This window comes from Hippocampus zosterae, chromosome 13 (assembly GCF_025434085.1).
Source record: "Hippocampus zosterae strain Florida chromosome 13, ASM2543408v3, whole genome shotgun sequence".
Taxonomy (NCBI): domain Eukaryota; kingdom Metazoa; phylum Chordata; class Actinopteri; order Syngnathiformes; family Syngnathidae; genus Hippocampus; species Hippocampus zosterae.
The window spans coordinates 9,154,758-9,180,010 of NC_067463.1; the positions used below are offsets into that span (position 1 = coordinate 9,154,758).

The 25,253-nt window shown below is 41.3% G+C and overlaps 3 protein-coding genes across 8 annotated transcripts; 1 reads left to right on the forward strand and 2 right to left on the reverse strand.

Annotated features, from left to right (window-relative positions):
- Positions 1-914: 914 nt before the first annotated feature.
- Positions 915-12,522, reverse strand: rhot1b (ras homolog family member T1). 3 transcript variants are annotated; one of them, XM_052084094.1, is made up of 20 exons: positions 12,145-12,522; positions 11,242-11,300; positions 11,059-11,140; positions 10,683-10,726; positions 10,539-10,592; positions 10,264-10,316; positions 9,574-9,682; positions 8,797-8,898; positions 8,177-8,275; positions 7,985-8,093; positions 7,781-7,901; positions 7,546-7,630; positions 7,179-7,324; positions 6,257-6,357; positions 5,985-6,115; positions 5,793-5,876; positions 5,024-5,146; positions 4,725-4,927; positions 3,314-3,378; positions 915-2,269 (listed from the first exon to the last, which is right to left on the reverse strand). In XM_052084094.1, exons 1-20 carry the CDS (start codon positions 12,179-12,181, stop codon positions 2,262-2,264), a joined length of 1,815 nt encoding a protein of 604 aa, XP_051940054.1. In that variant the 5' UTR covers positions 12,182-12,522; the 3' UTR covers positions 915-2,261. The 3 variants fall into 3 exon arrangements, with proteins under 3 accessions (XP_051940054.1, XP_051940052.1, XP_051940053.1); XM_052084092.1 differs by having other exon boundaries at positions 3,314-3,436; XM_052084093.1 differs by lacking the exon at positions 3,314-3,378 and having other exon boundaries at positions 12,145-12,521.
- A 224-nt stretch (positions 12,523-12,746) lies between these two features.
- LOC127613180 (arf-GAP with dual PH domain-containing protein 2-like) lies at positions 12,747-22,353 on the reverse strand. Of its 4 annotated transcripts, none has more exons than XM_052084118.1 (12): positions 22,207-22,353; positions 18,589-18,717; positions 15,945-16,075; positions 15,606-15,697; positions 15,358-15,446; positions 15,177-15,289; positions 14,757-14,903; positions 14,381-14,464; positions 14,223-14,285; positions 14,057-14,134; positions 13,260-13,488; positions 12,747-13,095 (listed from the first exon to the last, which is right to left on the reverse strand). In XM_052084118.1, exons 2-12 carry the CDS (start codon positions 18,674-18,676, stop codon positions 13,067-13,069), a joined length of 1,143 nt encoding a protein of 380 aa, XP_051940078.1. In that variant the 5' UTR covers positions 18,677-18,717; positions 22,207-22,353; the 3' UTR covers positions 12,747-13,066. The 4 variants fall into 4 exon arrangements, with proteins under 4 accessions (XP_051940078.1, XP_051940079.1, XP_051940077.1 ...); XM_052084119.1 differs by having other exon boundaries at positions 14,799-14,903; positions 18,589-18,832; positions 22,207-22,325; XM_052084117.1 differs by having other exon boundaries at positions 18,589-18,832; positions 22,207-22,325.
- tefm (transcription elongation factor, mitochondrial) lies at positions 19,309-25,248 on the forward strand. Its single transcript, XM_052084123.1, has 5 exons — positions 19,309-19,474; positions 22,245-22,735; positions 23,599-23,748; positions 23,833-24,011; positions 24,083-25,248. The coding sequence occupies exons 1-5, from the start codon at positions 19,432-19,434 to the stop codon at positions 24,348-24,350; spliced, it is 1,131 nt and encodes a 376-aa protein (XP_051940083.1). The 5' UTR covers positions 19,309-19,431; the 3' UTR covers positions 24,351-25,248.
- The last annotated feature ends 5 nt before the right edge of the window (positions 25,249-25,253 follow it).

Consider the following 25,253-nt stretch of genomic DNA (forward strand, 5'->3'; position numbering starts at 1 on the left):
ACATATTTGATCTCATCTTTCACAAAAAAAGTGGATTCAAAAGTTAATTTATCTTCTGCCATCCGGTGGACCACTTAATTTCTGTGCCTGCCACTGTACGCCGGTGGCATAGATCGGGGATGGGCAACTTAAATGCTAAGTGCTAAATGGCATATACAGTATATATAAAAAAGGGAAGGGCCACACTTCCAAGTGATTTTAATTTGCCCTTCTCCCCTCGTGGGTGTTTTCGGGGAAAAAAAGTTCATGGTCGGTACCTTTCAGACAAGCAACCCATAAATTAGCTGGAGACATCCGATATGCGTAACAGTGGGGTGGAATTGTGTGTGTGAGGGTGCACGGAGAATGTGACAAAGATGAGCTCTGCGATGTGTGAGTTCATTAAGAGCATCAAAGTAACCACAACACTTTGTGTTTGTCGTGATGAGAGAATTTGTGGGTGTGAGGGTTGCAAAACCTAACATAAGATTTAATGAGCAGAACCTGAAAATGTGCTAAATTGCAGGTTAGTCCAAGAGGGAATTTAACATTGACATCAGTCCAAGTCTGTACATTGGTGGTTTGGGTGGAATTTTTTTTCTACGCAATGCTGCTGCCTGGTGTTAGTGGAAAAACACTACATCATACTGAGATTTTGGTTAATTTGAATTTATTTTGACTACCGATACCTTATGTAGGTACCCAAGGGGTTAAAACAGTTCTCTCGACAATGCAAAACACCATCGCAAACTGGAACCGCAATAATGCTGAACAAATGACTAAATGAATCACTGTCTGATTGCAGCACAGGTATAGTATTGGATTTCATTTCAAATGTTATATGTCCCCTTTGCTGACACCCAGTCCAGGATGAACCGCGTTTTGAGCTCTCAAGTTGAAGGAATTAATCAGTTGTGCAGAAACATTCAGACATGTCAAACCAGATGATTTGTATTTATTGTGATTTTTCCAAATGGCGGTGCCTGGGAAATACTGTTCATCCAATCGTAACATATGGCAAGCAGTTGTACAACAGACTGTCGTTGAATCTTCCGCTACAAGAAATTCGGTGGAGATTTCGAAAAAGGTCACGGGGACAAACAAATATGTTTTCATTTTCAGCTACACAGCACATACTAATTATGGTGAGTAATGGATGGAATGTGGCCAGAAATGATAACACGTGTTTTGCAGCATGACTAAATTCTGCAGGTCACATGTCCCCATTCACACACTTGGCCATAAAAAGGCAAAAACAATAAATAAATAAATCCTATCGATGCTTAAGTATCATGCCAGCCAGTCTGAAGGAGAAGCTCAGAGTTATTTACAGTATGTACACTATCACTAATTAAAATATTGCATCTCTCGCCTGGCTTGACAAGTGCAGTCAACGGGCCAACCGAAAGAAAAAAAAATTATGGAACACACCTGTATACAATTTAATACGCTTCAATCAGCAGTAGCTTCTTATATTCCTCTGATATAAATATATGTTTTCTTTCTGCACACATGCACAATAAGCAAAATTACACTTTGAAGTAGAAAATTAAATATTGCAACTTTTTTTTTTAAGCACAATAAATGTCTGCATCTCAAGTCAGAAATTTGGTACCTGTGTTGATGCACTGGATGGACAAAAGGATTGGGACACGTTGCAATTTCACCCAAATGCACTACCGTAATACGAGAGGAAATGATGAAGAAAGGCTCTCTTTGCAGCTACAAGCGCTTCAATTCTTCTGGGATTCTTTTTAGAAGATTTTGGAGGGCGTGTTGATGGACGGTGCTCATTTGTGACGGAGTTCTTTTAAACCAAACCCATCCAACACCGTCTTTATCGATGTCGCTTGAACAGAGAGGGCCTTTCTTATTAATACGGAAGACATAATCCGGAAAAAATGACTTATTGTTTGTCTTTTTGCTGGCCCCTAAAATTGATTTCAGCAAGATAGGAAATGTGGTGTACAAAGTGGCCATTGAGACTATTTGGGGGTATTTCAACGAAAGTCACAGACGTGAAAACACCTGAAAACTGTTTTAAAACGAACTTGATGTCTCCTTTTAAGACTTTCATAAGGTCGTTCACACCCATAGCCGAGTGACTGTCCCTATACTTTTGTCCATATAGTATGTATTGTAGAAGAAAGGGTTGTGGGTAGTCATGAGGCATCACCGTGGTTTGAGCAGAACTCTGTACATTGCGAAGCCCAGCACAGCAAACACGGTGGCGCCGACACTTGCTCTCAGCCAGAAGGCAGAACTCTTCAGGTCCGCTTGGCTCATATGTCTGTGACAAAGACAGCGGAAAAGGGCGTCGGAATGTATGAAGTCATCATCACACCCTTCAAAGAATTACTGTTGAGGTGTATGAACAAAGGGGGATGTGCAAAATAGGATGGAATCGAGAAAAATGTACATCAGTGACATGTCAAGGATGAAAGATGGTGATGAAGTGGCCCATAAAAAAAAGATTAAAAATAATCAAGGACAGTCAGTTGATGGCTCACCAGATGAATAAAAAGGCTATCAACCTAAAGACAACAAAGGGAAGAGTCAAAATAGAAAGGCTTTCAACAACATGCGGACCAGGGAATGCAAGAAAACGGTTTCGTTAAACAAAAAAAAAAAAAATAAGACTGAAGAAGAGGACAAGTGAAAGAGAATGTGATGGCTTGTGTTTAAATACTGTGCATGCTAAGGTCAAGTCATAAAATTACCAGTATTAAGTCAAAATCATCGTTTCAAGAATGTTTCTGTGTGCGACCTTCAACATTAAAATGACATGAAGATTCCAATTCATATTTTTGACAAAAAAAAAAGATCTAGCCTTACCTTTTCTCACATTAATTTGTTCATAACATTACTAGTTTTTACAACTTAGTCAAAACTACATTAAATTAGTATTCACACATTTCTGCTTTATTCTTATTCCAATTTGGTTCTTGTAACATTCCATCTTTATCGTCCTATCATGACTGCCTCCGTGTGCCTTGAATCTGAAAATATTAAAACTTTATTCCGACTTCTATTCTTGTTCAACTTGGTGATCAGATTTTCATTTAATTCATAGAGAAAATCCCGTTCAGAAGTCCATCAATGTCCAAATCTCATGCGTGATCATTACATTTTGTTCCTTAGGACCCAGAACGAATATCTGAATATTAAATGAAATTTCTGTCGTCAGCTTAGCCGAGATCCAAAATGCTAAATTTAACGTTTAATATTTGGTGGCGGCTCTCCTATGAAGGAACTTGTTTGGAAATGTGGAAGTGAAAGTCAAGTTACACAAAAACATCTGGATGAGTAGAGAGAAGAGATCTTGGACAAGGACCTGCGGAGAACCACAGCGTGGAGTTTGGCCCTGACCGTCTGCAGCAGCTCGGAGTTGAGCAGGTTCTGACACAAGCAGAAGGTGCAGCGGTTACAAGTGCACATGCAGCGCAGTCGCGCGTGGCTGAGGAGAAAGACACACATACAAACACGCCAGACGAAGAAGCCTTTAAAAGATGCCATCATGTAGAAATGCCCTCAGAGTTGCCACCACAACAGAAATGTGATTGTTGATGCTCCCCCTGCAGGCTTCGAAGCCTCCGCGGGGATCGAACGTGAGCACCGCTGTGCTTGAGTGGAGGAAATGCAACAGTGCCTGCCAGGCCGCAGGGTAGCCAAGCGCGTCGATGCGTCAAGTCGAGTGAGTGACGCAGCAACGTGGTGAAGCGACAGGTCCTAACAGCCGATCTTTGTCCTACTCCAGATGTGCACACAAGAGCAAGATCTTGAATGTTAAGAGACTTTTTTTGGAGGGGTGGGGGGGAACTGTCAGGGCCTTCAGAAAAACAAAACACGAACAGAAAGTGGAATTGGAAAAAAAAAAGAAAGGACAGATTGAAGAAGGAAGGAAAACAAAGGAAAGGGAAAATGAATGAAAGAGAGAAGGAAAGAATGAAAAAGAAAGACAGGAAGAAGGAAGGAAAGTGAAAAGAAGAAAGGAATGATAAAGGAAGGAATGATTGAAGGGTTGAAAGTGAAGGATTGAAGGAAGGTTAGAGTCAGGAATGGAACAAAGAAAAAAGGAGGAAAGCAAAACATTGAAGGAAATGTATGAGAGATCGGAAGGAATGAAAAGCAAACAAACAAGAAAGGATAGGAGTAATAAGGAAAAATGAACGGGAGGAAGGAAGATTAACAAAAACTTGCAAAGAAAGAAAGGAGGGAAGATGAAGGAAAGGAAGGAGGGAAACTAGACAATAGAACAGAAGAGAGGAATAAAAGAAGGAAGAAAAGGTAGGAAGGTGACTCTTATCGGAGATGGTTTTTCCTCATGTGGTGCGAGGGAGAATTCAATTACTTAACCGCAGAGAGCTCCAGGAAATTAGGAGTCAGGAATTAATAGGGGAGCTTCATTTGTGCAAATGCATTTTTATAAAACACTGCATACAAATGTTGAGAACATCCTTAATTTGTTTTGTGCTTTTGTCAAAACGTCATCCATCTTTTACCTGAAACTCCGCCTTAAACATCAGCTTTTACAGACGCCGTGTCAGTTGTGTCGTCGATGTGCTTGGCAGTAAGAACGTCTATTGTCGCACAAGGCGGTATCGCTGACACGAAAGGTAATTACTGCCCCCTAGTGGCATCGCGGTACTATTTCAGTCACGACCTGATTCGTTTCCTTCATGGGATTCATTCAGCTGCCTGTCAGAAGGAAATAGACAATTGCGCGATGACATGGGCATACTTACGGGTACATGGCCATAGTGCTGAGTTTGGTGTAGATGTCTCTACTAGGCGGCCCCGCTGTGTTACAAGTGAACGATTGCGGAGGAGGCATTTTGTGCCTCCGGCAGAACTCCAGAGGGCTGCAGCCGTAGAACTGTTTCGTCTCGGGCAGGTCCGACTTGGCCGCTATCATCATGCACGGGATCTTGCAGTCCATGAAGTATTGCTATGAAAGCAAGGGTGACATGCCTGTTTAGATGCTATTCAAATCAGGGATTTTCTGTTCTTTTTTTTAAAAAAGCCGTTAGCATGGGAATTGTACCTTGAAGACTTTAGCGCAATAATCGAAGGAGTACGGGTTGCTGATGTCATAAACAAAGCAGACGATGTCACAGGTCAGGTCAGTGTCAGACAGGTAGTCCAAGTCAGGGAACACTTCATGAAGCTGAGAAGAACAAAAAAATACTGACTTTGGTCTTATTTGTCTACAGCAGGGGTGGGCAAAAGATCGCACGGGGGCCAAATATTGCTCGATTCATTCTTTTAAAAGCACAGCAACACAGATGAGTTTTAGCTTTAGCAATGAAGCTAGCAAAGGGAAAGGTGAAGCTATATGGTTGGTGTAGTTTAAATTTTGAATATGGGTGGCAATAAACAGCTTGAATTTGCCTTTCTGATGAATTCTTCACTATTTGAGAAAGGGCTGCTTGATATGAAGTGAGATGAGTTCACACCATAAAGTGATTGTATCTCAAGTCTGCGCTCACAAGTTAAAAAAATAAATAAAATGGCCTAACAACAGCGTTTAGGACAGAAAAAACCTCCTAAGTCATCTCAGAAGGCAACACTGTATCTATTATCTACAAATAACTTTGCCCGTCTGTCCATTCAAAAGTAAAATCCGCGCGGCTCTTGATCACAAATTTTGCCCACCTACGGTCGCAGGTTGTGGGTCACGAACAAAAAAAAAGATCACGAATAAAAGTGGCCCAAATGAATGAGGGAACTCTGGGATCCCAGGTCAAAGCTGCTGCCACCTTTATGGAAATGGGAAATATGAAGACAGCCATCAATCTTAACGAGACACTTACTAGAAGGTACTTCTCCTGACCATAAACGAAGGTCGTGCTGATGGCGTAGTAGGATTTATGTTCCTCTTTGATCATTTGCTGGTGCTAAAATAAATAAATAAATAAATAAAATCATGTAAAGTTTGGGAAGTTGAGCCACAGTGACAAATAGCATATTGACTTATTTTTCAGGGCTGACATTTTGTGGTTTACCATCAGGTTTCTCCCCAAAAGGGCTTGGAGGAAGCCGCTCTTCCCACTGCCGACATCTCCGAAGATATTGCAGCGGAAGACGCCACGCTGTGTCTGCTTTTTCTGCAAGTCAATCTTCTTATCCCTGGTCACTGGGGGTCGGGGGCAAGGGGGATGTCACGTACGCATCACAGGATTAGTTAGGACGTGTCCTATGCACGTCACATGTCCGCAAGTCTCAACAAAGCACAGCAGTCTGTGTGTGTGTATAAAAAAGCCGTTTTCTGGTTTACCTGTTATCCCTGCTGTTTGGGACTCCTGCTCAGCTATGATTGAATAGCCAAGGTAGCCCAGATACTCCAGGCAACGCTGGACATCCAGATAAGTTGTTAAACTGAAAATAATAACAATAAGGGTAAACTAACAATTAGAGGAATGTATAGTTCTTTAAAAAGCACGATAAAAAATGAATATAAATGACTAATTGTGTGAAAAAAAACAAATACAGAAACAATCGGTAAGTAATGTTTTAAAAGTATATAAAAATTTAATTAAATCTGGGAAAATAACAAAGTGTTAAATACTCAGTATTTGAAATAAAATGCAAAGAAATAAAACTACTTGGCATAGATAATAGATGCAGCAACAAAATTAAGTTAGATTTTTTTAATTTTAACAGATTAAGAAAATTACACAAGACAAATACAAAAAATTGTTTTCATTATTACGCCATTTTTATGACAAACGAAAAAAAATCGAATTATTTTTAATACAAATAAGATCAGTGGTGAGCAAAGTTTGATTTCAAAATGGACAGATGGGCCAAGTCATTCGTAAATGAGTTAAAAATCTGAAAAGATAATTCATTCTCATTGTGACTTTATTTTTAATTCATTGAATTTGAATTTATGAACCAATAAGTTAATAAAACTATGTTTTATGTTCAATAGACAAACAAACCCTAACAAAAAATAAAACAAATGTTGAGCATATATATGTAATATTTTAACTAATATTTTACTATGTGCAATAAATTACCCCCAAAAGCAATTAATTTATTTATTCACACACGCCCTCAAAAAAAATGGGGGTTTTAAATTAATGCAACAAATATTGCAGGACTCTTGATAATGCAAAATGATCATTGGGCCTGTTTATAGACTGGAGCCCATGTGCCACTCCTGCGTTAGAAAAAAAAAAAAAGAGGCCACTCACGTCCACTGTGAGAGATAACCCTGGTAGGTGATCCAGCCCTGCTCGTTGGTACACACTGTATTGTTGACGTCAGGACCCCAGGGCATGTAGGGAAAAACATCAAACAGGTCCCTCAGCTCCTCTGGCGACAAGGCACAGTCACGGTCCTGACAGAACACAGAGCACAGCACGCGATTCTTTTTCACTGTTGCGCTTGCCCTTCGAAGTTCACTGCCAATTCCCCTCTCAAGTGAAAGCGTGCCTTAGCAGGGGGTCAGGACTGGCAGGTATCAGTAAGTAGGGGGGCCGATTGGGTTACGTACAGTAATGCAGACTGAGCAGCTTTTCAGAGTTGAAAGAACATGCAGCCAGACGTCAAGGATTATACCTTGTCATGTTTGTCGAAGACACTCTGCAAGAAGAGGTAGGCTGTGTGGTTGAGCTCTGTGGTGCAGTCGGCGGGGACTTTCAGCCTGTAACGTCACCATGAAAAACTACGGTCAGAGAACAGAGCATCTTTGAGGCAAAAAAAGGGGAAACACACAGACGGAGGGAATGGCTAAAATCCCAACGCACTAACAGTCGTCCCCGTTCATGATCATGCCAGCGTGAAGACGACATACGGAGGGAAGAGGTAGTCCTGATTGAGCTCCAGGTCGTCGTCGTATCCGAACCTCCTCAGGACCGTCCACGTTGTTTCGTGTCGACCTCGCTGGATGAACAGCGTGTGGAGGAACAGGAACCCTGGAGAGGGAAGACAAAGAAGCGACACGGTTAAAGACTAAAGTCGGACCTAACGCGCGAGTGTGTGTTTTAAGAGTGCCAACCTTTGAGAGTGAGTCCATTGTCGCACACCCCATCTCTCAAATTCTTCCTCACGACAGTTTTCACATCCTCCAACGCCTGCGGCTCCAGTGGCATGTTGAAACATGTCCTCTAGGGGGTACCAAAATAACATTAGTTAATCCGCATTGTTGAGTCAGGCGATTCTCAATAATATCAGCAAACAGGGAAATTACCTGAAAGAAGTTAAGCTCACTATCGTTGAGAATACCATCGTTGTCCAAGTCGGACACTTTGAAGATTCGCGTCAGCGCCTTGACGCAAAGTGGCTTCATCTAGGACCAAAACACGACAAATGATGCATTTGCATTTAGAGTCAACCGCACGGAGCATAGGTGGGCACATTTCTGTACTCAAAAGCCACAATTGATTCATTTATTTTTTTAACACGTCATTTGTTAATGAGACAAAACAAATGAAATAAAAATAAAATAATTTCATGAAACGTATAATCATGTCATGTACAATTAATTTAGTTAATTGGCTGGATAACTAAATCAAATACGAATGAATATTTTAGTTTGCAAGCTTTAGGACAGAGCAGCCCAGTGACAAATACTGCAGGGCTCTTGATAATAAATTCCCAACGGCACCATCGAGAAATAAATTTGGGTAGAAACCACATCACACCAGCTTGCTGAAAATGCGCTTTGTTACTGTACCTGTACTGCAGTGAAGTTGCTAAATTAAATTGTCAGTGTCACAGGGTCAGAAATGTGCTACAATGAGATCAAGTATTGTCATAAGCTGCATCCTGTAGTTAGTAATTCTGGCTCATTATGATGGCGACACTTACGTCTTTTTTCTCTGGACAGTAGAGGGGGCCAGTGGGATGAAGGACAGCCTTTTGGGCATAGTAGAACAGCTCCGAGATGTTCTTCAGATTTTTTGCTGAGCACTAGAGGTACAAAATCAAGAACTGTTTCAAGGCGGTGGCTACTACTGTGCGGCACGTGAGTTTGTAGGACATAAGCCTTGAAGCAGGGTGGAATTACACTTGACTTGGCATGACGGAAAATACCATGTGACAGTGCAATGGAAACATTCTCTCGCCCAGTGTGTGTGTGTGCGTCCACGTGTGTGCGTTTGGCATGGCCAGACAGGGTATTAAAACACAGGATCCGTCTGAGCACCATGCCTGCTCTGATTATCCCGTCTGCAAAAAAGACAGGTGATGACCCGAACGCAGGAAGTCTTTAATTACCATTTGCATGCTATTTAACAACGAAAAAAAAAACACAGGAAGAATAGCATTAGCTTGGGAAATGAATATGAGGCTTTCATGCGGAAAGCGACTGAACGCAACAGTGAACGGCAAATGTCTACAAATGTATGTACAAAAGTATGACATTTTTTTTGGCGTGGTTACTGACAGTAATAAAAATAATGATAATAAAAACTAAAAAAAAACTATTTTCTGACTTCAAATTGGACAATGCCATACTGTAAAAGTGTGGGGGGCTGACGGTACTTCATTCTATTGAATTGTCTCTTAGGTCAGAGTGAGTACATTAAGTCGAGAACATTAATCCACTTGCGCTGCCTTATTGGTGAGAAAGGTTTCCCCCCACACCTCGACGCAGGTCTCGATCTCGCTGTACTGGTTCATAATGGGCAGGATGGTCTCCATGCTACTGTGCTCCACTAGGTCAGACTTGTTTCCCACCAGGATGAGAGGAACCCTGGTTACACAGGAACATATATGAGGGACAACATTTTTATTTTAAAGAGCACATATTACAGAAAGTAGACTTTTTAGGGTCTTATGTATAAACAGTTGGGTCTTTGGAATGCTTGCCCATCCATCAAGTGTAAAGTTAAACAACCAAGTAAATCTTTTCATGATGTGCCAAATTCTCAATAAGTGTGTGAGTGAGCTGTTCAACAATTGTCCCCACTGTTACATAACAGTGGGGCTCATTTATACAGATAGTATACAGTCGTGTATGACGTGCTGCCTCCATGAGAGAAAATGCTTTTGTCTATACAGTATGCGAGTTCCCCCCCTCCCCCTCCACAGACACCTACTGCAACTAGTAGCCACTCTCGTCGCAAGACTCATGCTATGGTAACAAAGGGTCATTTGAATAAAAATGAATGTTTACCATTCACTTTTATTTGCAGGGGTGAAGAACTGGAAAGCATCATCATGAGAGCTTTTACCAAATACTGCACAATACTTTCAGCTTCATGTGCAAAGCTATTTGAAAAAACTCTCAATATGATGCAGTGCAGTTTTAAAACCCAGACAATATACACATACCTGCTGTCCTTGTCGGTGTTGTCAAGAATGAGGGGGATCCAGTAGCTGGTCACCTAAAGAAGAGAATTTTAAAAAAGGTACCGTGATCAATGACATTTCCAAATTATTAGCATCAATTAATTTTTTGTACTCGTCTTTAGTAGAGTCGCAGGTGGGTTGGAGCATATCATATATATATATATATCACATCTCTTCCTGGTGAGCCGATGCACAAACAGACGAGCTGCCAGAAGCCAGCTATTCGCATCATGGTCATTATTGTTATTCTTATTCACCTTCTCTATTGACGTCTTATTGTTGACGGAGTACACAATGCAAATCACATTTGCCTACGGGAAAAGAAGACAGCGGGCCTAGTAAGTGTCAGTTGAAGTCAGCACTTAACATGGGACGTACAATATAACAATCTTGAGACTGACCTTTGAGATCTCTTGGAACAACTGCTCATCTGTCTGCTCCGCATCTGCGCAGGGAAGACAAAAGATCTGATGAATGATCACCACAACGTAGAAACAGATATGAAAGTAGAAAACAGCATGGTTGCTCGGAACAATAGAGTACAGTGACTGTCATGCGATATTAATGAAATGTGTACATTCATTTCACAAGCAGATTCTAGAGTCTAATGATAGATAGCATGCAGCTGAATGACTTACGAGTTTACTTCCAACTTAATTCATTCCAGACTTCAAATAGTGAATTGTCGTTACTTTCGCTTTGTTGTTTTTTTTTCTTTATACAATTAGTAATGTTCAAATGCGAGTTAAAACGTTGCCTGTGTAGTTTATGAAGGACCTGAAAAGTCGACAATGTGTGTGGGGACTCTCTCTGGAGTGACATCTGCAGGGATGGTTATCTCCTCAGCTCGGTAAGGAACCTGACAGAAAACATTCACGTCACTTCACTAGCGAGGCTGATCTCTTCCCAACAGACCGCAGGTACTTTCTGTGAAGTGTAAGGATAGTTAGACATCCTTACCACAGTTGGGAACTCCTCGCTGACCAGGGACATGATGAGCGATGTCTTTCCCACCTTGGCTGTGAATCAAACAACATAAGTTACAATTTGGAAGTTAATGCACCAAACTACACCATGTTTTAAGTAGCATACAGTTCGATGCAAACTCTACACAGTGGCTAAGATTTAATTTGAACCTAAAACCATGACCCATAAGCATTTTAGTGGAGTGGCTAAAAACAAAATTCATAACGAAGACACTTTGGGATTTAATTGACTTTTGTCACTGTCCAACAAAATGAACGTTAGTCCAAATGTAATAAGCTTTTCAATTGCCCTTTTAAAAAAATAAATTAGCAACAACAAAAAAAAAACATTCTTTTGTACGACCGACAAGGGGAATACAAGCTTTTTATTGATCAGGAATAACAAGCATGCAGTCTTGATGGTTTGTAAAGAAACTTAAAAAAAAACGGAATAATAAATTGAAACTACCGGCATATGAGACCATTATGATGCTTTTGGTTGTATATGAAAAAACAACATTCTGTGCACACTTTTGTGGGCATAATTTTCCATGTTCTTGCAAAGACCAATCAATCAAGAACCCTTTTTTTCTGTCGGGGGGCCAACACGTTCTCTTGCGAATGAAACAAGTCCTGTGTTTTAAGCGTAGTACAGCAAAATCTATTTGTCACCATGAATGCACGGAAGAGGTAATGTGTTATCACACTTTGCAAAGAACAACATCATCAAGTCGTGTTAAAATGGGTGTGACCATGCCCTCAAGGATACGAATAACGTCTTGTGTAAATTGAGGTTACTGCAACACTGAATGGGACTGCACATATAGTGGGAAATGAATGACATCCAGTTAGTATACAGCAATGAAGATGGACATCACGCAGTAGTGAAATGACTCACGTTCGCCAACCAGTAAGATCCTGACGTCCTTCCGCATCGTCCCCAGTGTGTCGTTCACCTACGCCACGGCCGTACAATGCGTCACACATTTATGCTCCCGTGGGCAAGGAGGACACTGACAGCCCGGCTAGCAAGCTAGTTAGCTAGCCGCTACGTTCGCATATCACGGCGTTGACATTTCGATGCTCAACATGAGAAATGTTTCAACCAAATTATTCCAAACGTAAGCTGTTTATGTTGATAAGTGAGTCGTAAGCCACGAGGCGACGAAAGGCCTCGGTGAAAGTGCATGCAAGGAGCTGACTAGGTTAATCTACTCTAACTGCATTAGCAGGCGGTAGCTAGGCTCTTTGACCACGCCCCTTCAAGTCAGCTGACCGAGAAGCGCGACTGTCGATTTAATTTAATTAAGCTTTTCTTTTTTCTTTCTTTCGGCTCCGTATTTTTCAACCAAATATTTAGAAAAAAAATCTGTAAACCAGTGGCTGGATTTGACTCTTAATTAGATTCTGAACCCTAACTATTAAAGAAAATGGATTGATGCCCAAACATTGATATTGTGACAGCTGGAAAGTGTGTTCTTATAAAAACAGGGCAGAAGCTAATACTTAAATGTTCTTTATTTGAGCCATCAACACAACAGTTAAATGACACTTGTGTCAGTGCTTTTAACAAACCTTTTCACCAATGCTGCAGTACAACCCTAACACATTACCACAAAATAAAACTACTGTATATACATTGTGGGAAGAGTCCATACAAATCATTAGTCAGACCCATGCAACCGTTAAATAATAACACCTCATCTTACCTAGATATTCATGCATCCAACTTAGTAGTAGTTTATGAGCCAGATATCTCCCGATACATTTGTCCATAGTATAAAAATGATAGTGTGCATTGGTGTAAGAACCCCTTCAGGTTATTTGCACCTTCTCATGTTGGCTTCATCTACAAAGACAAACAACAGACTTACAGTATACATATTTGGCATTGATATATGAACTGGTGTCTTGACTGAGACAATAACAAGCCTGTAAACATAAAATTTGCATGAGGATAAAGTCCTTCCTTTCATGGATGGATGTATATTCACATCATTATATTTGTCTTACTTGCATAGTCTTCTGGCGTCATTGGCTGACCGATGACCTTCCCGAAGGCCTGCAGCCACTCCTGCTGTTCCAGTTCCTGCTCGCACATGAACACAAACTCCCTGTCTGGCGTGTGTAGAGTGATGGCACAGTGCCAGCGACCACCTCTGGAGTGGCGCCTGCTGCCCTCCAACACCAAGTAACCGTGACTTTCTGTGCCGATGAAGACGGCCCCGAGCTCGGTGGCATCCTAATATGGGACAAGACAGCACAGGATTACACTTCAAATGGTTTATTCAACAGCATATGGAAGTTTATTCGAGGGGACGCCTTTTTGGTGGAATTTTATAACATGGTCTCAGCATGTTGAGATTTATGTCAAGTGTTTTTCATGATGGGAACGAGATATGTTGTGTTTTGGTGTTGCTGTTTTGGTTTAAATTGACTCAGCAGTCATGCTAACATTCAAGCATTACCGAATACAGTATGTGAACAGTATGAAGTGAATATGCATGGGTTTGTTTTCCAAGCAAAATGAATAAGAACGTATTTGAGCGAGGCTATTTGCCTGTATAGTAGATGTTGCACACAGCAACTCATCGGGTCATGACATCCATTCAAAGGATGGTTGTTATTTGAGGAAATACGGTCTTTTAATCATTCTTACTAAGCGTCTGTGAGCAGATCGCTTGTATCCTGGATGGGGACATGCATGGCAATTTATAGTGTAAGTTGAAATTAAGTGAATGTATTTTAAAATAATGTTCTTCTTTTATTTAAAAATATGACAGATTTTTTTGGGGGGCGTGGGGCATTACCAGTGGGGATTTATAATAGAGAAGCTTCCTGTTCAATGCACACAGAGTGAACCATCTCTTTTTGAATGGCTCCCGCTGCTGCAAAACAAACAGAATATAGCACGTTAAAAGACAACAAATAGAAATATGAACATTTTTGACGCATGTTTTTTGGTAGGCGACGCACCGTCGGGCCAGTTTTCTCCATGTATCCCTCCTTAAGGCAGTGTCTTGTTAACTGAGGTACTAACTTTGCAGATAAACCCACGATAAGCGCACGTTAAAGTTGTTCAAAATTCTGATATAAATGTGCTACGTTGATCACGATCACTACATTGATCCCACCTCACTTTGTCGTAGCGTGGGATGCTTCTTCTGGAGGTAAGCCAAGCGTGTTGCTCGAATAGCATTGAAAAAGGAAACAATGACCTGTAGAAGTGTGAGTACAACACAAGGTATTAAAAAGGGAATCCGATTTTAAATTGTTAAGATTCAATTTGAACTTCAGTACCGGTCCAGAGACCTACCACTGGCAAATCATTAATTGTCAATAATAAGTTTATAAAATAATGAAAGGTAATTGAAAGTTTTTTTATTTCAGACTGCAGCCCTTCACATTCATGAGTCGTAGTACTTTGTAGTTGTGGCTCTCACTTTCAGAAAGGTTGGTGACCTCTAGACCAACTGGGTGAATACCGTGCTTCAGCAATTTGTGCCTCACCTGTCCATTCTCGTGGTAAACAAAGATATTCCTTGTCCGTACCTCCTGCAAGTAGGAGATTTGCAGGCCGTGAGCGTGTCCGATCTTCTCGGGCTGGAAAACCGCATTCAGCTCCTTCATGCTGATCACAGCTTTGGGAACTCTGGACTTGGTTTGAACAACAGTAGCAATGATCGAAATAGAAGTTACACCAATATCTTGGAGGAAAAAAAAAAAAGTTGAAAACTGAACTGTACAAATAGATATATCGCATACAAAAATAGAAGTCCCGCTGTATTGCAAAACAATTTAAAAAATGAAATGGTAACATTATTTAATATTACTACAAAAATTAATTTGCACAATGTAACTCAATGCACTTGGCCACTAGCCGAATTCCAAATTCTCCCAAATTCTATTGAGAGCAATCTTAGGACCCACATTCTGTTTTGTGAAGTATCTGAGAGTGAAGTCCTTGTGGGACAGCAGGAAGATCCTTTTTAAAAAGTGCCTGTTGTCTTTGCCCTTCTTCCACAGCGTTTCCTCAATGGTGTCTAACACATCGAGCACACAAAACAAATTAATGGACATGCATTCGAAAACAAAAATAAAGTTGTAATACCTGCACCATACGACTGTTGAAAATAGCCTTTCTCTCCAATGAACTCTCTCCTTTCATACTTGGCACGAATCCACTGATCCTTAAGAACCCTGGCGGTTATAAATCACCAGGCTGCTTTAATAGCTGCTCTCTGTGTGTTTGTTCCCGTTTTAACGTTTGCAATAGGAGATTCCAAAAGCATATTGGCGAGCCTTCGCTTTCAATTCCACTGAGCTAATAAATTCCTCTGATGACAAATCATCACGTACACACAGTCTCTCTGCTCCGGGCGGTAGATGAACGCAGGAACACATTTCTCGTAAGTGGCTTTGGCTGCCAAGTTTCCCCGCTGACTCATGGCCTGGGGTGACAAAAAAAAGTGACATTGAAAGCATGCATTGTACAGATTGCTAATTTTCTTTGAGATCATGGAAAAAGTGGCATTATCTGGAGTACATGCTCACGATGTCACAACTTTTGAAGACGATAAGAAGGGTTAAAAAAGAGAAGACTGTTTGAGAAACGGTATTAATGAGAGCAAAGACATTTATTTAAAGACGTGTATTTAAATGAGGCTATGTGAGCCTAAAAGAAAAACAAAGTCATACCTCTACAAGAGAGTCCTGCCAATGGTCGAGACGTATGGACTTGACTTTGCTGATAGAAGGCAAGTTCCGATGCATTCCAGAGCAGTTGACACACAAAAACACACAAAGCGTGTAGGAAGCCCAATCAGGCTCTGCAAGGCAAGCACGCAAATAATGTTGATATGGGAACTAAACACAGACGGGGTGAGATTATCATACAAGAACATGAAATACAAGCCCATATGACAATTAACACCTATTCTACAAAGATAAACACATTGTACATAAATTTACCCCGACAGTGATGACAGTAAGGTTGATTAACACTGGGGACACAGCCACCATTTCCTGTTCTGATCCTATAAAATGTGACCAAAGTGTGGCTTTAAATTACAATTAACACAATGTGCCTGTTCTTGCAGCTCATTTCGAACAGTGTGTAAAAGCTTCAGATTATTTGTTTTAGCAATGTTAGAATGACCAGAAAAAGATACTTATTCAGAATATGCTTGATTCCTTCCTTCCACAGAATACAACCAGAAACACTAGAAGTATTCGATGTTGCCGGGAGGAAACCCAACTTCTGTGAATTTAATATTTTTTCACGTACCGATAGCACTGGTCAGAATCCGCGTGGGGTTGGCTATTTTTCAAATTATTATTGACCTATCCAAACAGTTGAAAATACTTTGCTCTCTTTGACGATGCAATGTTAATGTCTCAAAAAACAAACCTTTTTTTCTAGAAAATGTGATCGGTTTGCAGATGCGAGGATTCGGCCCAAGGCCGTCAATATTTAAACCAGGCATGTCCAAAGTCCGGCCCGCGGGCCAAATCCGGCCCGCGGTCGAATTTCATCCGGCCCTCGGCCCCTGTCATAAAATCAGTGCCATCTGGCCCGCAGGTTGGGCGCAATGGAACACGTGTTGCATTGACTGAGGTCTCGTAGACTGGTGAGTGATGTTTCATAGAGTACTGCTTCCCTCTAGTGGCTAAATGAGTAATAGCATTCACTAAATGAGTAATAGCATTTAGACACTAGAGGGCATCACTCACGAGTTAACAAGACATCACTCCGTGTTTATATTGACTGATATGTCATATTTCAAATGATCCTTGCAGTTGTGGATATGTGTATTGCTTGTTCATTTCCCCGTTGTTCGAATCAAAGGTTTTGTGACTATTGAAAAGTCATGGTGATACATTTTATGTTTCAAATCAATCAATTTGCACTCAGGAGACTTCTGTTTAAGAAAAAGTCAAGTGAATAAGCAGTTGCATGTGAAATACCTGTTTCAAATGAACCAAAAGAAATTCTTAAGATAGTTGAAATTAAAATAAAAATGGAAATGTGAAACAGACTGGCTTACAAAAATTTGTTGAACAATATTGTTGTTCAATGTAAAGAATGTCAGCCAAGGTCGGCCCCCCGACATTTTACCACATAAAATCTGGCCCCCTTGGCAAAAAGTTTGGACACCCCTGATTTAAACTCTTTTAGCGCACAGTGAAATTAACTCTTATCCGTTAAAAGAAAAAAAAAAACCAAAAGACGCAAATGCAAAGAAGACATCAAGCATATGATCCGCACTATCATACAAATCTAAACTCAAGAAATTGTTCTAAAAAAAAGCAGGATGATGCACTTGGTGTTTCGAGGTTCTGGGTTCGAATCTTAACTCTGGCTCCCTAATATAGGGTTTGGGTGGGTTTCCTTCATGTCGTCTTCCTCCCACATTAAAAAACAAACCCCCCCCCCCCCCCCCCCATATGTGTAAGACTCTAAACCAGGGGTGTCCAAACTTTTTGCCAAGGGGGCCAGATTTTATGTGGTAAAATGTCAGGGGGCCGACCTTGGCTGACATTCTTTACATTGAACAACAATATTGTTCAACAAATTTTAGTAAGCCAGTCTGTTTCACATTTCCATTTTTATTTTAATTTCAACAATCTTAAGAATTTCTTTTGGTTCATTTGAAACAGGAATTTGAAATATGACATATCAGTCAATATGAACACGGAGTGATGTCTTGTTAACTCGTGAGTGATGCCCTCTAGTGTCTAAATGCTATTACTGATTTAGTGAATGCTATTACTCATTTAGCCACTAGAGGGAAGCAGTACTCTATGAAACATCACTCACCAGTCTACGAGACCTCAGTCAATGCAACACGTGTTCCATTGCGCCCAACCTGCGGGCCAGACGGCACTGATTTTATGACAGGGGCCGAGGGCCGAATGAAATTTGACCGCGGGCCGGATTTGGCCCCCGGGCCGGACTTTGGACATGCCTGCTCTAAACTGTCCATAGATGTTAATGTGAGAGTGAATGGTTGTCTCGATGTGCACTGTGATTGGCTGTTGACTAGGTATGACTGGCCCAAGCTTACCTTTGACCGTAATGAAGGCAAGTACTCTCAAAAATGGCTAAAAGTATGTAACAGTCAAGGCACATTTCTAAACAGGAGTCTAGTTTTAGTAGCCTGAGTGGTGATTTTTTTTAACTGATGATGGAAAAAATATTAATGACAGTTGCATCGATGCTGCATCATATCTTTTTTTTCACAACTTTAGCTAGGCTATTGGGGAGGCATTTGTAAAGAGTGAAATGGCCCCTGATAAGATAACGCTTACCCACCACTGAATTATAGAAATCAAAACTCACCAGGAGCACCACAGTCAGCACATGTATTGTTCCAAGGCTGTCTCACCAAATCAAGCAAGATTTTGTTGTTTCTCTCTAGGTTGGCCATAGGTAAAGGCTCTGCTGGATCTTGTCAAATGGAGTTGCATACTATATGCACAGACAGAACACACAGTGGGCAGGTGAAATAATATATTTTCCTTTCAGTGCACTGTGGTGGCCAAGTGTTTCCTCTTTGCCGCTCAGCATCATGACGTTTATTGCTCTGCACACAAACAGCGAGGTGTGGAAAAAACTGAGAAAGGAAGTGAGAGCGGTTACTTGTGTTCTACAAAAGCAGGATCAGGTTTCATGTAGTTTCAGTTTTATGTCGGAATTTTGCCTTAGAATGATATTGAATCTAATCTAACAAAATTACATGTTTACATTGTTTGTTTTAAGTGATCTAAAAAGCAGTGTGCTGTCATGAGGGATGGCACTACACCGCCTCCCCCCAAAAAAGGGGGGGAAATCAAAGCTTATTTTAAGCCTGAGTGGCTAAGCCCCACTTAATTATTTCATGACGTCACAAATAAATGTTTAATCGGCATAATTAAAATAATAATCAAAAAAACTGCATGCTTTCATCTTGGATAAAGGGTTGAGTTATAGCAACACTTATTCTCACTTGGGTCACGGGTATGCTGTTTTTTTAATGACGAAAACAACCGTTAGAGGTCAGTGTGGTGAAAAAGACATCTCCGGAACGTTACGTGATGCTGTTGTTTAAACCGGGCATTTTAACGCAACGGACAACAACGAAATATTTATCCGATGTCACAATTGAAGAGCGATTAATACGATAAGAAAGATTCATTGGTGAACATGTGGGTCGCCAGGCGAGTTTTGTCGTCTGTTGCCCATAGTCGTAAGTACCGTTCCATTTCGTTATTTGATTGCAGTGCGTGGATATTTTGCTGGTTTATACACAAAAGGGGCTTGCGTGTCAAAACATTTGAAACCCTTATATTTGCTCACTATCTTCTAAAATGATCCAATGTGAAATGAAAAACCTGATCTTGTAAATAAATAGCAGAGGTGGTAAAAGTACTCGCTGTCTGGATCAGGCGTTCATGCCATCAAAACAACGTGTTCCGTTGTGAAAGAAAAAAAAAGGAAGAAATTGACAAGTGAAAAATGTACACCATACCAGTATGTTTTTTTTTCTTTTTCAATGCCAAAAGCCGTTGGTTTTTGGGCTGGCACGAGACATCGTATTTCAATCATTCTTAGCACCAGTGGCGTGCGGTAAGGTTCATGGTTGGTGAGGCACCGACTCCTTTAGTGTCAGATTTACAAATGTATCAACCAAAAACAGTAGCTTATTCAATTGGCTACTGGTTATTTCATATCCAAAATTTGACCCCATGGGTAAAAATACAATATTCTATTCTATTTTTCTTAGACTAATTTATTTTGTTATAAGATTTTGACAGGCTCTGCAGTTTGGTGTCATCAAAATGTTGTGACATCTCATTAAATTTTGTACAGTCGACCAAACCGAGGAAAGCTAGCTCACAAAATGATCAAACCTAGCTTTCATCTGAACACTGATGTTGACCATAATCTTGTCGAACATTTGTTTTCTCTCATCTCTGACCGACTGATTTCTTCCACTGTTGTTTCGGCCAAGTGTGCTGCATTTCTGCTCAAATCGCTCATACAGTGTGTTAAAGTCCCGTCTCATGCGTTCAACAACTCCGATGGTGTCGTGGGTTCGCGCACAACAATATCCAATGTCCATGACTTTGTTTTGCAGCACTCTAAAAAGTGCATCAGTTTCACTGAAAATGCCCTCATATGCCATCATTAAAAAGCATGTCGATGCTTCTGACAGCCATCGATCATATCCAGTGACCATCATTTGAGTATCATTGTCCCAGCGATCGGGATCATAGGTTTGCGCTACTAGTTTTTTAACACATCTGTTTTCTCCAACACTTCCAAGACATATGCAGCTACAGCAGGGGCTCGCCTATCATCACTTACATCATCAAATCCTAAAAATGCTTCCACCACCACAGTCCACTTCACTTTTGGCAACATAGCGCAAAATAACAGATCTGTGCTTTGTTTGTGATATCCGTAGTCTCGTCCAACTCTATGGAAACAAATGGGGCAGCATTGATCTCCCTTTTTAGATCATTTATTATCACATCACCGAAAGCTTCAATTATATCGTTCTGTATTCTATTGGACAAGCCAGAAAGCACACTGGATGAGTCCAAATGTCTAGCTAACCTCTCATCTTTCTCATCAAAAGCATGTGATAGTTCTACATAATCGCCACGATTAGAAGAGCTTGCCCTCTCGTCGTGACCACGAAATGCCAACTCCCGTTTAGCGAAAAAGCAGGTTGCATGAATGAGGTCTTTCACAATCTCTCGGTTTTCCCTTACCTTGGCATTGCGGATGCTAACGTTGAACCTCCGCTGTTCGTTCAATGCCAAATCGATCCTTGCGCTTTTCATATCACAATATCCAGACAAGTTGAGAACAAAAGGCAGGGAAAACAGTAAAGACGGGTTTTCGAAGGACAGCCACATTACCGTTCTTTTCGGCTGTACCACTCCGTTTGAAAAGTTGTCCGGCTGTCCCGTAGTTTGAAGCAAACCTTTTCGCTCCGGCGTTGGTCTACCTGTGTTAATCACGTCCACTTTTGACTGAAAGTCCAGTTTTGAGAAGTTTTTAAGCTTCGATATATAATCCTTTTCTTCCATTTTGGTTGTCCGACGTAGCAAATTTAAAAAAGGATCGCACTTGACTCGCCTGGCGCCTCTGCACAGAAGAAGAGCGCAACGTACCTGTTTGCTCACGTACGCCCTTAATTGCGGCAGAGAACGATCTGCCGCAACCTATGCCTTTTCACTGCGGTTTTATTTCCCATCAGCAAATCTAAATATGTCACCAAAAAACATTAAACTTTAATGGTTTAAAAACATTAGCCAGACTTAGGAAAAGCAGATCAAATAAATGTATCTGCAAATGTTATATTGCTGATGTGCAGATGTACGGCAAGCAGGACGTGCCAGTTGCATGTATCAACCCAGTTTGTGATGATTGCGCAATGCAATGCGCGTTCAGAGGTGCGGCACTGCCTCACCTGCCTCCCCTGACCGCACGTCCCTGCTTAGCACCTATGAGGAATATCTTGCTTCTCCTGCTCTGTTGTGGCATCATTCATGCTCCCGAGTTCACCATCCTCAATGTCCCTTCAGTTCCTGTTTTGAATGAATCCCCAAGACTACAATGAACAATGCGAATCGCAACGACTGTTGACTTTACCACCACTCTGTACTGCGTACAGTTCATTTTTCTGAAACATTTATTTTGTGCATGCAATACTTTTTCTACCCCCCCACCCCCTTTATTTTTGCTGCTGTAGATTGTAAATTTCCCCATTGTGGGACAAAAAAGGTTTTCTTATCTTAATTTACATCATATCGTCATCCACATAGGTTGGAACAAAAATTATTTGAACAAAGTAAGGATGAGAAAGTACAGATAACCGTTTTTAAACTTTGGGAACTCAAAAAAAGTTGTTTAAAAGATCAAAGTCAAACAAACACCTGAAAACCCTATCTTAGTATTTGTACTTACCAACACTGATATGAATAAATAATGTGTCCCCTGTGTAGGTCAGTATGCTGGTGACTCCAGCTTGTTCCGCCGCCCTCGACCAGGTTCGTCCTCTGATATGGAGCTGCGTTACCTCCAGTGCACATGCTGCTGGAGGAGCAGAATCCCAGTGGCGGGAATCGAGAGCCTCAACACCACCATCTCTACCGCCTGTGAAGAGGAGGACAACAACGATGAGCACACCGCTCCTCTAGATGCCTGCTACACCTCCGAGCAGCGTGACGCCATCCTGATGCTGCTCAACAACGCCTCGCTCACTGAGCTGGCGGGCGTCAAGCTCCTCCGAGGGCGTAAATCTGTCAACATAGTGGACTACCGGAGCAAACACGGACCCTTTAAGACACTGGAGAGTGTGGTTAACGTGCCGCTACTAAAGCACAAGAGCGCCGTCGTGGTGTTCGAGTCCATCCTCAACCCGGTGAAGAAGAAGAAGGTGCGCATTCAGCTGGCCAAGTTTATCAGGCCTGAGGTGGACAGGTCCTGGCTGGAGGTAAGCACTTTACAGGTGTGTTCAACTCATTTTTGCAATGGCCACAATATAGTCCTGGTTCCCCCATGACGACTGTGAAACCAAACCAAAGGTTGACATGGCCTAATTTGGGGGTGGGTGGGGGATAAATATGCATACCGGTATATATATATATACACAGTATATAGAGGAGTTTTTCTCTCGCTTGTGTGACATGGACTCGGGCAATGTTTTTCCTGTTCAAGGCAAATTAGAAAGTAGTCCTGTTTGCTAAATGCCCCAAATATGTAGAATTTCATTACTTTCTTCAAAGTATGATGTGTAAACTATGTTTTTAAACAAGTTGGGGAAATCCAGATTATATTATCATGTCTTTGCAAGAGTCTGTTGTTCATTGACAACATTGAGGTAATTCTCGAGACACCTACCTGTATGCGGACGTAAAGGCACACCTAAAACACCCCGCTTCTTGATGTAACATCACATTTCATTTTAGAATGTAAAATGTTTGCCTTGGCACAATAAAGGTTTGCATGCAGTCTACATAAATCTACTTTCTGCTGAAGATGAAATTCTGAGAGTTTTGACAAATGGGTCTCTAAATAATTAACCAGTTATCAAAAATAATTCTTGATTTAAAGTAATTCGAAAACTGATTCTAATAAATATAATTGATTTACACTTCTCAGAAAAAAGTAAGGGATATTTTCTTTGCCTTTCTGTGACTCTTCCAGTCTCTCATTTGCCACCTCTTGATAACATCCTAAGCTTAATACCGTAAGCCACTTCTGCCAACATAGTGTTTGAAGCCTTGCAAGGGCAAAATGTTATTGATCCATTTTTTTGGCGTCATCTTTGTCTCGTGATCTTTTTGTTTAATCCAGGATGCCAATTCCATCGTTTCACTCGTGTGCGCCACTAATCGAATAGCGTGGGCACACATGGGCCGAGGGATGACCGTCATGGAGTGGCAGTATCTCGATTGTCCAAACTTCCTGAAGGGCACCTACATGGCGTCAGCTTACTTACACGATGTGAGGCTGGTTCTTAACCACCACCCATGAATTTAATCAGTGACTTACCTTGTGGTGTGAAAGTTGTGTTTTTGTGATCATCAGGTGTCAGCAGTAGTGTCCCTCCTCCCTTCGGCGGACTTCTACATCATCGAGAAGCCATCCATCTCGGTGCAGAACACAGCTCTGTTCCCAGTAATGGCGCACATGAGGACGGTGGAGGCCATGTTATTTGCACTCCTGGAACCCAGAAACTTCCCACAGGATACCAACATTCCTCCCAGGTTTGGCACTTTTGCTTGGAGCTTGGCTTTTTGAGAATGCCAACACCTAAAGTAGCAACTTCTCGTCATAGAGTTCTGAACATGATGCGCACCGCCGTGGGACGCCACTTTGGACTCATGGTGGGCGAGTCGCGGACTAGTGGGGCGCAGATAGTGCGGCGGTTGATGACGGAGTCTGTGACGCAGAAGATGCCGCGGATAAACTTCCCGCCGGAGCTACTGGTCAAATACAGGAACTGGTTCCAGATGAGCAGCAGAAGAGGCGGAGGAGAGGAGCTCTGCGACGCTCTGCTGCAGGCCCTGGCTTTTTACGAGCTGCTTAGTGAATCCTCTGCTTAGCCGCCGCTGATCTGGCAATGCACACAAAAACACATTGGCGGTCAACCCGAAAACTTTTTTCTTCCTGCTCAACTTCAAGGATACAAACCATTTTAACTGGGGTGTGGAAACATTCATATCAGGGGACATTTTAGTTTTTGTCCTCGGACGGTTAAACTAAAAAAAAAAAAAAATCATGACGCTGAAAACATTTATTATATACTGTGCTTTTTGTGGCCATTTGTTTTGGGGCCTAATATTTATTTCTAGGGGAAAAAAAGTCTTCTTGCATCTGGATATAGCTAACTGGTCACAAGTTGCCCGCATTTGAATTTATTATAAGATGTGAATTTAATTACTTATACTGTATAACATTAGTTGGGGCTCTAGAGTGTGAACTCAGGCAACAAAATATAATTATATTATGATTGGACTGTGTCGGAAAATTTTGGGCTTGCTTTCCACTTTATGGGGACCTGCTTTGTTGTTGAAGTTGGATGGATGAGCATGTATATGGTTCAATGTGCCAGCAGTGCTTTGAATGCACACGGCAGTTTGCAATTTGGACTCGAGGGACTTCCGTCTCCAGAAGTGTTTAATAACACCATAAAAAGTCAAAAGAGTTGTTGTTCATTGTTCTTTTTTTCCCCCCATTACTTGGATGGCCTTGGCAACACCCGGAGTAGCTCTCGCTTAATCTCAAGCAGCTCTACCGCTGGTAGACATGAAGTAATGAAAGCCAAACTTGGTACATTTCCACGACACAGAATCAACCCCCAAAACGACCAGTTAAAACCGGAGTGTGACAACTGGAAATCAAGCATGCTGGAATTTGATCTTTGACTACTTCATTTAAACCTAATAATGTCTTGATCATCCTGTGCACACCTGTGCAAATGCATAAAATTTATCTTTAAAATTGTT